The sequence below is a fragment of the Leptidea sinapis genome, chromosome 6 (assembly GCF_905404315.1).
Source record: "Leptidea sinapis chromosome 6, ilLepSina1.1, whole genome shotgun sequence".
Classification (NCBI taxonomy): Eukaryota; Metazoa; Arthropoda; class Insecta; order Lepidoptera; family Pieridae; genus Leptidea; species Leptidea sinapis.
The window spans coordinates 7,684,350-7,698,129 of NC_066270.1; the positions used below are offsets into that span (position 1 = coordinate 7,684,350).

The 13,780-nt window shown below is 35.3% G+C and overlaps 1 protein-coding gene across 2 annotated transcripts in view; it reads left to right on the forward strand.

Annotated features, from left to right (window-relative positions):
• The first annotated feature begins 2,877 nt into the window (after positions 1 to 2,877).
• The window catches only part of LOC126965005 (uncharacterized), a 126,955-nt gene continuing 116,052 nt past the window's right edge, over positions 2,878 to 13,780 (forward strand). The window contains exons 1-2 of one of the 2 annotated variants that reach the window (XM_050808403.1): positions 2,878 to 3,062; positions 12,286 to 12,498. In XM_050808403.1, the coding sequence (XP_050664360.1) occupies positions 2,970 to 3,062; positions 12,286 to 12,498 (306 nt within the window). In that variant the 5' untranslated portion in view covers positions 2,878 to 2,969. The remainder of the gene's footprint in view (positions 3,063 to 12,285; positions 12,499 to 13,780) is intronic. The other variant, XM_050808402.1, reaches the window with a different exon arrangement.

A 13,780-nucleotide genomic window follows, 5' to 3' on the forward strand; every position in this document is an offset into this window, starting at 1 on the left:
AGGTTCGTCATGCTCACTGAAATGACATTGTTTGCGGCGTCATCGTGTGCCAGGTCATCTCCTTCCCTCAAATATGTGCGAAGGGAACGATGGCTACTCCATGCATCAACTCGTGAACGGATGCTGCTTCTGGTGCCAAGTCGACCTGATAAAGTTAATAAATCATTGTGTTTCTTTTGCAATTACTAATTATGACGGTAATAACGATCATCAAGTTCACTAAGCATCCTCACACAAACAACGAATTCAAGCTGTAAAGGTTGATGCATCCAATATACGATAATTTATATTTATACAGTTTAGTCTTCATTACGTTTACTGAAATAATTTATATTATTTAAACACGATTCACATATTGGATGCAGCACCTTACAAACTAATTTCTTTTGTATATTACAGCAATTGTAAAATACTCTATTTCATTGAAAAGAGTGGCCGTTGAGTTTCTTGTATGTTCTTCCCAAGAGCTCTTCTTTTTCCGAACATATGGAAGATTCAGTAATTTAAAAGAAATATTTGTAGCGACTATTCAAAATCGCTTTTAAAAAATTTATACCTAATTGAATAAAGTTTTTTTGAATTTGACTTTCAAAAAAATTCAGCAAGTTGTTTCCCCGTTAGAGAAGATCTCTCTCTCGCACGCTTAGTTTGTCTATGCGCTAGTATATAGTAAGTCTATGCAACATTACAGCTTTGCCAGTACTTCACAGCAGTAATTTACATTCAGGCATTATCTATAAATAAATTTAAATGTTTTATAAAAAAATGGCTCTGTCGTACATCCTATTATTCCACTGCTGAATATCTAAATTATCGGACAGCCTAGGACTAGATTGTGATTATCTTATAGCGATAGAAATGACTGTACAATATTGTATATTTTTATTGAAAAGAGCGCAAAAAAACAATCCTGGGAGAGTTTATTGCGCCGCTTCTTCTCTCTCAGAGCGCCATTTGTTTCCGAAGCGGTAGTAGTATCTAGTAGTTATTAGAAGTGACATCAAAAAGAATTCTAAAGGAATCAATTTTGAGAAAATAAATGCATTTTATGCCTTTTTACTTTTTTTGTTGCCAAAGAGTTTGCATTTCACTATCACATTTTTTGTACAACCATCGTATGATGAGTTGGATTTTTTCTGTATAACCACTTTGGAGTAGGACATATCCATATTATGATATTACTCGCTTGGTGGTTAGTCATTACCGCCGCCCACTTAATCCGCCGAGCACTAAAATTAGGTACAACTGATGTACTAGGAAGTTGTTACGTAAGTTTGTCAACTTGGATGTTCTCAAATGCCTTAACATGCAGTTACCTTAATGACAAGGCTATGTAGTTCGCTACAATTAATATTAACGACACCAAAAAAGGAGGAGGTTCTTAGTTTGTCGGTATGTTTTTTTTATGTTTGTTACGACTGGGTGAACTGATTTTGATAATTCTTTACTGGTTTGAAAGCTCCTGCTTCCGGTATGGTCCCATTGCAATTTGGTCTAGATCTGACAGTGGCATCCATGAGAAAACCATAAAACTCTTAAATTTGCTATAAGTATGTGCGTGGCAAATTTACGAATAACTCAATATCTCGCCAACCGGTTTCAATGATTCTTTTTTTATTGGAAAGGATATACTTCAAAGGTGGTTTGGTGAGAGTTTGGTTAGGTGTTGATTATGGGATTCATGACAAAGTAATGGAACTCTTCAATTCTTAGGAGCAAATTAACGATACTCGGCCGAATCTTTTTTGATGCGAACCGGATATTTGAGTCACCTACCGTATCGTCAATGGAACTCCTTAACGACTTACAGTAAGGGTGCGATCTGTGACAAAATTTCAAACTTCCTGTAATCAAATTGCAATGCGCTTACGTTCATTGCTGCAATACAAAATTAAGTAGGTTTTTAGAAAAATCATTAGTTAGTGTACTTCACATTCACTAAAAATTAAAAAAAAATAATAACAAAATACAACCGACTTAAAAAAAAATATTCCAAAACAACCTATGCGGAGCATCTTACGATACGTTCACATCTCGAATGCTTCAATCTTTTTACGTAAGTCTTCCACTAAGGTTCATGCCTCACAACCGTATTTAACTTCACTAAATCACCCCCAAACATAGATTTCTAATTTTATTCATGGTAGGTTCACAAAAAGAAGCCGAAACCTATACTCGTGGATTCTCTTAGATTATTGGACACACTTATGCAATTTATGCAGGCTAGATTATCGGTAGGTACCACAACGGCGCCTGTTTGTGCCGTGAAGTATTACTTTGTTTCGGTCTGAAGGGCGCCGTAGCTAGTGAAAATACTGGGCAAATGAGACATGACATCTTATGTCTCAAGGTGACGAGCGTAGTTGTAGTGCCGCTCAGAATTTTTGGGTTTTTCAATAATCCCGAGCGGCACAGCATTGTAATGGGCAGGGCAGCTGAAAGTCCTGCTCGTCTCGTCCCTTATTTTCATAAAAAACATCACGCACAGGAGTAGAGCATGTGAGAAGAACATACAAGAAACTCAACGGCCACTCTTTTCAATCCATAGAGTATTTTACAATTGCTGAAATGTACAAAAAAATTAGTTTGTAATGTGCTGCATACAATATTTTGGCACTTGTAAAAGTTTTAAAAGTTGATCTGTTATAACGCCATCTAGTAGTGGATTACGATAAAGTGGACAGTATTGAAACCATCACCATGGTAAAAAGCTGAGAAATGCAAATTAAAAAACAAACTATCAACAATTGCCTGAGATTAAACATCACAAGGGTATTTTTATATATAAAGATTGTCAGGTTCGAATGAACGTTTGTCAACAATAATCGTAGCTGCCCCACCACCGTTGCGCTTTCATGTGCCTGTCCGTTCTCCGTTCACTCGAGACTCAAGCCTCACTGCTCGATAGAACGTTAAGCAACTCGCGCGCATACACAAGTTAAGCAATTCAAGTGAAGATTTTTGTCGTTATGGAGAAGGAGCATCAACCAGACTCCATGGCAACCATCACAATGAAACCAGAATACCCCCCATCTGAGTACAGCGCTTCTGAACCCCCGCCGGTAAGTTCCTCACTTAACATTCCAACTTAAACATTATAATAAATTAGCAAAGCTTACATTAAAATAACATTTGTATACTAAATTAAATTATTTACCATGATTTAAATTGTACAAAACATTGTTTGAAGTAATAATGTATATTATCCAACTTAAATTTCAAACACCGTCGACTTTACAATGTTAATAATATGTGTAATTAAAGTGCCGATATCGGAACATAAGCCTTAAAGGCTCGTTAACATTTGTCGTAGAATGGAAACGATGAATTTTCTATAATTTAAGTTAACAGCATATCTTAACGTTGGGAAAGTGCCTTTCTCTCATGCTGTGATTGTTAATTCGCTCGTGCTGGCGTGTCCATTTGCTTATCTATATAAATAATCATCTTAACAATTTATGTATACTAATATTTGTGGTATATTTTATTAAGTAAACTGTTGTAAAGTTAATTGTCTGTATAATTTTGATGTAAGTTGACTGTACAATATTGTAATAGAGTGTGATAGATACCAGCCAGTTTGCTGTTACTTAGAAGTTAGACGTCAGTTATGAATACAGATGAGATATTTAAAACTCGTCGTCGCTATAGGCGGCTATTGACGTTGGTCGATAAATATTTCTGTGTGGAATTTGTTGTCTTATTCTATGACAACAATAGGATATTCAATGAATGAATTGGATTGTTAATTTAATACTTAACAATTACCTAGATTATTATAATACAGTCGAATATAGTGTATCCATTAACGACGAGATGAAATATTTACGTATTCTTGTTTTTGTTTTTTTTTTCTAGGGAAATACGTAATTACTCATGCTTCGTGTATTCGGTTGAAACATATTATGCTTCTTTTATTTATGCCATCTTATATGTACCTAAAATAGAGTCTGTATGATATGTTTTATGTTTAGTCAACACTGAATGTATTTTTTACGATGGTTTAAATATACCTAGTGCATTTACAAAGAGAATATTACAGTGATTATAGGATAGTTCATGAAGGATTAAATAAATAAAAAAACTTGAAAAGACTCAATAGGTACTTGTTTTATTAAATTACTACAGAGACAGTCAGAGCGGGATTGTTTAGCGGGAATATATTGACAGAGCGTAGTGTAGTGACACTTAAGTTTCTGACAGCTAGGTGACAGGGTAACGTGTTCTATATTTCGATGAATTCATTCAATAGTTCAAAACCCATATTTTTTATTTACTCACTTTCTATCTGGTTTCAAATAATTCACGCAAAGTTGCGGATAATAGCTGGAACGAGCAAAAACACATTAAATAAAGATGTACCTACTTTCGATATGTATCTGCACTTGTATAGTACCTATATGTACATATAAAACTATGTTTAATGAATCCGCAATATGTGCCTTTAAATGTGGGAAATTCATTGTTCCATTGTTCCTGGCCGTCATTACCCTTAGTAATTGCTATCTAACATGCCAAGATATTTTGCAGTTACGAGTTTTCATTGACACTTAGTTGAAATAACTGAACATAGATAAGCGCAAATAAAAATAATACAAATTTATAATCGAAAATTTACTATGCCTAAAACTATAACTACATATATTTCCAATACTTAATCATATTACGTAGTATTTACATCCTCTTTGATCTATATATTTATAATACGTAAAGCGAAAACTTTGTACCCCTTTTTTATAAAACGCCGGAAATGATGAACAGTTAAGTTAAAGTTTATATGGAGACGAAGTGTATTAAGCGAACTATTTTTATACAAAATACCCTATAAATACATTTAATTATTTAACGTAAATATTACACACACTACTACTTGAATGACACACAACATATACATACATTCAATCAATTAAGTTCAAACTTAGTGGTCGAATTTCAAGCACTGGGCGACCACAAGTCATAGATGCATTATAGTGCATTATATTCTCCCATTTCTGTTTTACAATAATATATAACAATGTAGAGTAAGTATATTGTATTTAATTTATAAATATTGTTAGCATTTGTTAAGCCGATGCAAAGGCGTCCATATCATATAGGCAATTAGGCAGTGTTTACCTCGTTATGAATCTAAATAAATATAGTACCTACTAGTTGTTTATTTATTTGGACTTAAATTAAATAAAAAGCACTTACATTTTAAACGTGTATTCTTCATAAAAAAGACCAACAAGAGAAACCATAGATAACTCCAAGTCAGTATAGAACATAGGTACCATAAACAAATGTTTCTGAAGCATTCTTTATACACTAGTGTTAAAGTTAATTTACTATATATACATATTGCATATACGAAGCAAGCAGCGTTTCCACTTTTATCGTACTGTCCGATTAATACGTAACTATGGATTGTTAGGTCTACAGTGCCTACCTTGCTAGAAAACCAATACACGCCCCTGCACTGATAGTAAATCAAAATATTACAAATTTAATAAATAGGCCAAGGACGGTGATAATGATTTAAAATATCCAGTTTACAATAATATTGAAGTATATCGACGAACTAATGTAACGTAGCAAATCAAACAGTGGCTTTGGCGTGTCCAAATATTATTGTAATACAAAAGACTGTTATTTGAGTGTCGCGGCTGTATTGTAATAGATATAGAATTTTATCACCGTATTTATGTAAGTATATAACTAGCTGACCCAACAAACGTTGTATTGCCATATAAAGTAATAAAAAAATTCAATAATAAACATTTTTGGGGTATAAAGAATAGATGCAACCGATTCTCAGACCTACCAAATATAGCGTACCTACTACAATAATAATTATTATTCGGTTGTGTTCTTCCAACCCTATAGTGGATTTGTGGATGGATTTGGGCGTACTTGGAGCGCCATTTGTTTCCGAAGCGGTAGTAGTATCTAGTAGTTATTAGAAATGACATCAAAAAGAATTCTAAAGGAATCAATTTTGAGAAAATAAATGACTTTTATGCCTTGATAGACGCCCAAGGCACGACTAAACTAGACTAATAAATCAAGGCTACATTGATTACAGTCACAATATTGTGTTTTAGGTAGGTATTACTAATATAATTTAGTAACAAAACATGTTACGATGATGCACACAATCCATTAAGCCGCGTGAAAATCCATTAGCAGTGCTGCATAATGAGAAAGATATCACAGTTGATCCACTGGCGTTATAAATACCTAAATATTCGTATATTGTACCTTTTTGTAATGGTTGTGTTGTCGTGGAAAAACCCGAGAGTGTCTAGAATAAAAACAAGTTGGTCGCGCTCGGCTGTGTACCGCTCAGTGAAATCGTTATTGGCCAGTTGACGGAGTCACAGCGAACAATGACTATTGCGTCAGTGCCTGCCACATTTAGCAACAAATAAAAATCTATTGTCTATGTTTACATACAGCCGCCATTTTGATTTTACAAATAGGTAAATAATGGCGCATTCAGATAGATGCATAGATCATCAATAATTAATAATCTAAATATAAAAACATAATGGAAGTACCTCTTCATAAAATTAAAATAATATCTTTTAAAGTGTAAAATTATTATGCGCTGAGTAGGTACTTTATTTTATTAGTATTGATTGAGAGTGCTGACTGCTGAGTAAGCTGTCAAAAAGTAAAAACTGCTTAAAACTCTTGCTAAGGCAGGTTGCAACGTTCAGTGATTTTAAAATTCTGAATGAAAGTTTTTAAATTGATTTTCATTTCTGTGGTACACGCCGTTTTTAAAGTGTCTAATTGCATATGGATGACTTCAGATAAACTTAAAAATATTTTTTTTTTTTAATTTTTGACCGCCTGCTTTGTTCAAGATAATCAACGAAACAGCTGGTCTGGTTTAAAATAAACTTTCACTGGCTGATAGCTCTTGTTATAAGGAGTAACAATCTTATTTATTGTAGTGATGTAAACAGTTCCTAATACGTTCCGCGCGTTGAAATAAGACCCGAACAAAATCCAATATATTTTTAAATATACGTAGGCTAAGTCGTGAGCGATGTTCATCCCCAAACAATCAATATTGCTGAATTTAATACATTAATTAATATATTGAAGCCTGCCGTGTCGGTTTATAATATATTAGTAGTTTTTTTAGAATATTTGTCTCCTTGTCTTATCAGAATACAATGAACCGCATTTAGTAAATGCGGTTCACTGATGGTATCTATATAACTCCGTAAAACTTAATGTATGTTTAATTTCCATCGGTTCAAAAACAAAAAAAATACATAAATTGAAATAATATGGAGAAGCCTAAGTGGGAAGTCGCTCGCGACGGCTTGTATTATACAGTATATTAATTGGCAGGTAGTTGGGGGATGAGCAGGGGGGTAAAAATGGCGGCTTTGATCAGGATGGTCGAAACGTATTACTACTTAAATGTAAAGAGTATACGTTATCGAAAATATTATGTAGTTTATTATTTAAATCTGATGATAGATCGTGAAGTATTACAACAACGGAGTGTTTTTCTATCTAGGAAAATACAACTAATTATTAATACTGCTCGAATGGTTTGACCGCGTGCAACGCAGAGCTGCTCGAATTGTCGGGGACACAGTTTTCTATGAACGGCTAGATAACTTGGCGTTGTTTCCAGGACGATACGACATGGGTACCTTCAAAATAAGTGCGTATTCTTTTTTAAAGGGCCGGCGACGCACTTGGGATTGCTCTGGTGTTGCACCAGAATTTTAGCGGCAGTGATTAGTTAACAATAGCTGACTTATACGCTCGTTTCTCTTTGCTTCCTAAAAAATCATGATTCCGAACAGAATGATCTAAGTATAAAGCCAATCCTTTATAAGTTTATAATATAAATGACATCACCAGAGTCTCAATAATAACTTTTTATTTGATAATGCGCTGCCTTGGTGTGGTTACTACAAGCTTGAACTGCTGGCGACCTACCTCAAAATTGTTAGACTACGATCGATCGACTCTGACAGGCTTCAAGTATGTGTGATGAAAGATTGTCGTCTAGGTAGTGTCACGATGACATAAATATTAGCTTTGTGTACAATAATATGCATTTTTTTAGTCAAGGTAAGTGTAGGTCTGCTCTAAAATGTCAATGAAAAAAGTCATAATTATTCATAATTGCGAGTTTATTGGTTCTTGCAAAACAACCGCGTTCTAGTGTCTAAAGTTCTAAACTTAACTAAAGAGTAACTTTGGATGTTGAATCAGCATGACACTGCATGTCCTGAGCATACATTTCATAAAATAGTACGTAATTTCCGATTTTAGTTCCTCCTTAGTCGTTCACTCTTGACAGAGTGGTCGTGTAGATACACACAAGACTTATCTGTGGTGGATGATGCAGCCCTCGCAATGCTCCTCCACTTGCCACAATCTTCAGCGTTACGGGAACATTGGACTACGGTGGTTTGTGTCGCAGCTTTTATCAGATCTGTTCAATGATGAATGACCGACCTAGTGACCGCTTGCCTTCCATTCGTCCTTGGACGACGAGTCGTTCCATGGAGTTTTGGTTTCATGTAACGTGCCCAAAGTATTTGAGTACCGATTTTAGTTACCTAAAACAAAATTTGTGAATAGTTCTATATCGGATCGAGTGCTTGTTGAGACCGACTCAAAAAGCACACGCGATCGACCGTTTGAACACCCCTGTCTTAATAGAACTCCTGTAAACATAATTGATATAAGACGCGTCAAACATCGGTTGTAAGTTGAGAACAACTTCATTATAAGTAGGCACTTGTAATTAGCGTCCTGTGGTATCAGTATATCAGGTTATAAGTAAAACGTATTGCGTAACTACTATCTAATATGTTTGTCTATAACATACATACAGCATCTATTCCGACCATATACTGTTACGTCGTGGTATGTCAACATATATTTGAAACGCTCGACTGTAAGGTTATTATTATCAAAGAGGATGTAAATACTACGTAATAAGAGGCGAGACTACCTAAGTAAAAATTGAAATTTAGTTGGTAATGAAACGTGCAGTGCTTTGACATAAGTTTTAAATAGTACTAATTACAGTATAGCGATTGGTGACGAAGTATAATCCGGCTAAGTTTGAAAGTGAACAGTTGCTGAAAACGTAGTTGATTTCGGCTACCTGCGGTTTTACAAGAATAAAGTCGTCATCTGTCAATCTATCAATGACTGCACGTTTGATACAATCGAGTGAACCGCTTTTTTCTTAGAGTTTCGCTAGGCTGATTATTATATTTCTAGAGGCCCTTTTCTTCTGTGTTAGATGATAAAATGTTAAATAATAACATAAGATATCTGAATAAGTTCTACTCAATTTCATTTCTGTTTTTGTACATGATTTGACACGAAACAATGATTAGTCAGAAAATTAATCCGTTGCTGTATTTCACATTTAGTTCCAGTAACCTCTGTATTAATACATGATGCGAAAATATGTTTTTTTTAAAGATATTTTAATAAATATGTTGAGTATGGGCTATTGTAAGTTATGGGATAGTGAAACATTAGAGAAAATATACGAGTAAGAGGCTCTTTTGCACTGGATGCCGACTAGATTATGGGTACCACAACGGCATCTTTTTCTGCTTTGAAGCAGTAATGTGTAAGCATTTGAGACGAGCCGAGCAGGACGTTTAGCTGCCCATTACAATCCAGTGCCTCTCAGGTTGCTTGAAAAACACAAAAATTCTGAGCGGCACTACAATAATTGCGCTCGTCACCTTGAGACATAAGATGTTAAGTCTCATTTGCTCAGTAATTTCACTGGCTATCGTATCCTGTGCAAAGGAGCCTCCCACTGGGTCTGGAATGTCTGATACTCATTTAAATTAAACATCCGGCGCTTTAAGGCTTTTCGATGTGAAAGGGCGCTGTGGAAATTATATTTACAATTATTATTGTTGTAAATATCTTTGTTATGGGTGTTTAAAGACGTAACAACCAGCGGATAATCAATGTTGCCAATTATGAAATAGAAAGTTTCATCGTTGGATGACAACTGCCGTGTGTTACGCACAGCGTTTATAACTAACTATTTGTTTTAGAGAGTCGATATTGTTGGAAAGTTTCTGTAATAGTCATTATATTTTATATTAATATAACCGCAACTTCAATTCAATTTTATAGTTCTTGCTGTTGTAAACTATTTTCATAACAGTATTTTCTACATTTGTTATCCGGCCATTACTGTCAAATATCTGTTTTGACACATTCAACGTCGTAAGGAGCGTTGGAGTAAAATACTATAATATTCTTGCTTCTATGTACACCTGAGCTCCCTATAACGCGTTTTTACGACCACGTTTCAAATTATTTTAGTTTTAGTTTTACTATTATATTAACGTTTTTTGTACACAAATTTAATAAAATAATTTAAGTTTTACACACGTGCAAATGTACGCGAAGCTCATTATGAACTGTACAAATCATTATAAATTTCACAGTACAGAAATATGTAGGTGGAGGATCCCCGCGGTATATGGTGGAATGCCCATATTATACAGGGAATAATAAAATTGAAATTGCGTAATAGGAAAACGCGTTATAAGCACTCCACGTTATAGGGAAAGCTACTGTATAAAAGTAAATATGGTGAAGGTAGGACTTATTAATTTACAGACTAACTAAAGACTTATGGAGAGAGAGAAAAATCAGAGACTTATGGAGAGTTTATTATTATTATTTTTAATTTAAATATTATACTTGAATGTGTAGGGTAGCTTTAATGAGGTGTCATTTTTATTTTCATTTTTATTGAGACTTAAGCGAGCGAAGACTTTTTTTATGGAAAAGGAGGACAAACGAACGTACGAGTCACCTGGTGTTAAGTAATCACCGCTGCCCACATTCTCTTGCATACCAGAGGAATCACAGGAGCGTTGCCGGCTTTTAAGGAATGTGTACGCGCTTTTCTTGAAGGTACCCCTGTCGTATCGTCTAGGAAACACCGGACAAGGAAGCTCATTCCATTGCTTTGTAGTTCGTAAAAGAAAGCTCAGTGAAGCAGTAATGTGTAAACATTATTGTGTTTCGGTCTGAAGGGTGCTGTAGCTAGTGCAATTACTGGGCAAATGAGACTTAACATTTTAAGTCTCAAGGTGACGAGCGCAATTGTAGTGCCGCTCAGAAGTTTTGGGGTTGTTCAAGAATCCTGAGCGGCATAACATTGTAATGAGCTGGGCGAATCAATTACCATCAGGCGAACATCCTTCTCGTCTCGTCCCTTATTTTCATCAAAAAATATAATATATTTTTTACTACAAAGACAACCATAAGTAATACATAATCAATATTGTTATATAACTGCAAACCTAATTTTAATAATAATTGAATTGTCTCAACGATTTCACGAAAGTAAATTTCAAGAAAGTGTCTCAGCGTGCAATTCGACATGAGATTTATTTCGATTGTCGTGAAAATCTCGGTTAGCTCCGGTCGGTGCGGTGAGGGCATCTGGCGGTGATAGTAATGTCGGCAACACAAATTGAGCTCGTTCAATATTGCAAATGAAATCGTTTCCAATACAATGTTAAAACACTTTCATATCATATCGTAACAATAACCAAATCGAAATAAATTTGTATCTATTAAATTATTTAGTTTATTGCTTGATTGCGTGTATCTTTGTTGTGTAAATATCCATAGACAAACTGTGTTATTAATAATAATAAAATTTTATTTCAGACATTTGCTCCTATAAATCACAAATCACAATCCAAAATCAAAATCAACATCAAAATGAAGTTGAAATCAAAATGTAATGTTAAAATGAACATTAAACATAAATTTAAACTAAAAAAAAAACAATATTGAAATTAAAATGTTAGTAAACGCGAAGTAAAGTTATTCCATCTTTAAAACCTTTTGTCTTTCTTTGACGACAATAAGGGACGAGACGAGCAGGATGTTCATCTTATGTTAATTGATACGCCTTGCCCATTACAATGCAGTGCCGCTTAGGATTCTTGGAAAACCCAAAAATTCTGAGCGGCACTTCAATTGCGCTCGTCACCTTGAGACATAAGATGTTAAGTCTCAATTGCTCCAGTAATTTCACTAGCTACGGCGCCCTTCAGACCGAAACACAGTAATGCTTACACATTACTGATTCACGGCAGAAATAGGCGCCGTTATGATACCCATATACTAGTCGGCATCCTGTGCAAAGGAGCCTCCAACTGGTAAAAGTGCATGTCGGTGACCAGTGTCAGTGCCCAACGCGGCTATAGAAGATTTCACTTCAACAAATAAATTAAATTAATTATTTGTTCTCAGGCGTACCGTCAAAGAGTATCTTCGTCGGTTCAAATCGCGAGGATTGCAGCCTTGACTGTAGTCGCCTCGTCCTTCATCCTGGGTTCCTTCATTCTGGCCTCAAGCTGGGTATCTGCCCGCGCCTCCTGCCACCAGCTCGAGCAGCTGGATGCGATGCTAGACAAGGAACTGGCGTTGGAAGGAAGGGCATATGGCAACGACGGCCTCTTAGCTGTAAGTACTGTTTCAATTATTCAGTTCTCTTTGCAAGTTTGTTATATTTCAGGATACTTGGAGTACAAATGATTATGAATTGCTTGCAAAATTTTAATGACAATGTTTCGTAACAATGTTTGAGGGCTGCAGCGGGCAAAAGGAGCCCTGGAAAGCGGCAGACCTGTATTTGTTTTTTATGGAATAGGAGGACAAACGAGCGTACGGGTCACCTGTTGTTAAGTGATCACCGCCGCCCACAATCTCTTGCAACACCAGAGGAATCACAGGAGCGTTGCCGGCCTTTAAGGATGGTGTACGCGCTTTTTTTGAAGGTACCCATGTCGTATCGTCCTGGAAACACCGCACAAGGAAGTTCATTCCACAGCTTAGTAGTACGTGGAAGAAAGCTCCTTGAAAACCGCATTGTGGAGGACCGCCACACATGCAGATGGTGACCCGTATTTAAAAAATATAACCTATTAACAGTTGTTGAATTATACATATTTGAGTGCTGTATGTTTGTTCGAAAAAATTTTAGCGAATTTTGTAAACATGAAAACACTTCTCTTTTCCCATCCAGGGACCCCACAAAACTACAAGTTTTACCTTGCTGTAGAACTAGATTATTTCAGAGAAACTGTTCTTGTATGTGCATAAAAATCTATAATCACATCCCGAAGATAGTAAGATATCTATAAGTAAGGTATCGTCAAATAGGAATTTCTCATCTAAATTGAAAATGTACCCTAGTAAAAATTGCTTATATAGTAGCTCCACAAACCAATTGTTTCAGCACTGGCACGGAACGCCAGAGATCGTGGGTTTGAGTACCGCATCGTTCATAAAATTTCGTTTTTCAAATTTTATTTGTGTAGAAATATTAGTTTTTAGTGTGTGTGACAAGCTACGTCTTACACTCGCGTTTTATATAGTATTGTATAGTGTGCGTGAATTGCTCAAAGTAGAGGTTATTTCTAAACTCTACTACTAATCTAACATCAATGCAAACTTCTTTTAACTCGTGTTTTACGCAAAGTTCAATCTAAATAGTAAATATCTATCAAGAACTTATAACTCCATCTGTGGTGAAGTAGATATATTTTAAGATTCTTTACCTGCGTTTAAAAAAATATTACGAGATTGTTAGGCGCCAAATGATTGATGCTCTCCTTTTTTTTCTTTTCAAATTCGCATGTATCTTGATTTTATAATTTTTATTTTATTTTTATATTATTGTTCTCTTGGTGTCATGGAAGCAAAGACTGTGCATGTTGTGACACCTTAGTTTGTTGTACATTCA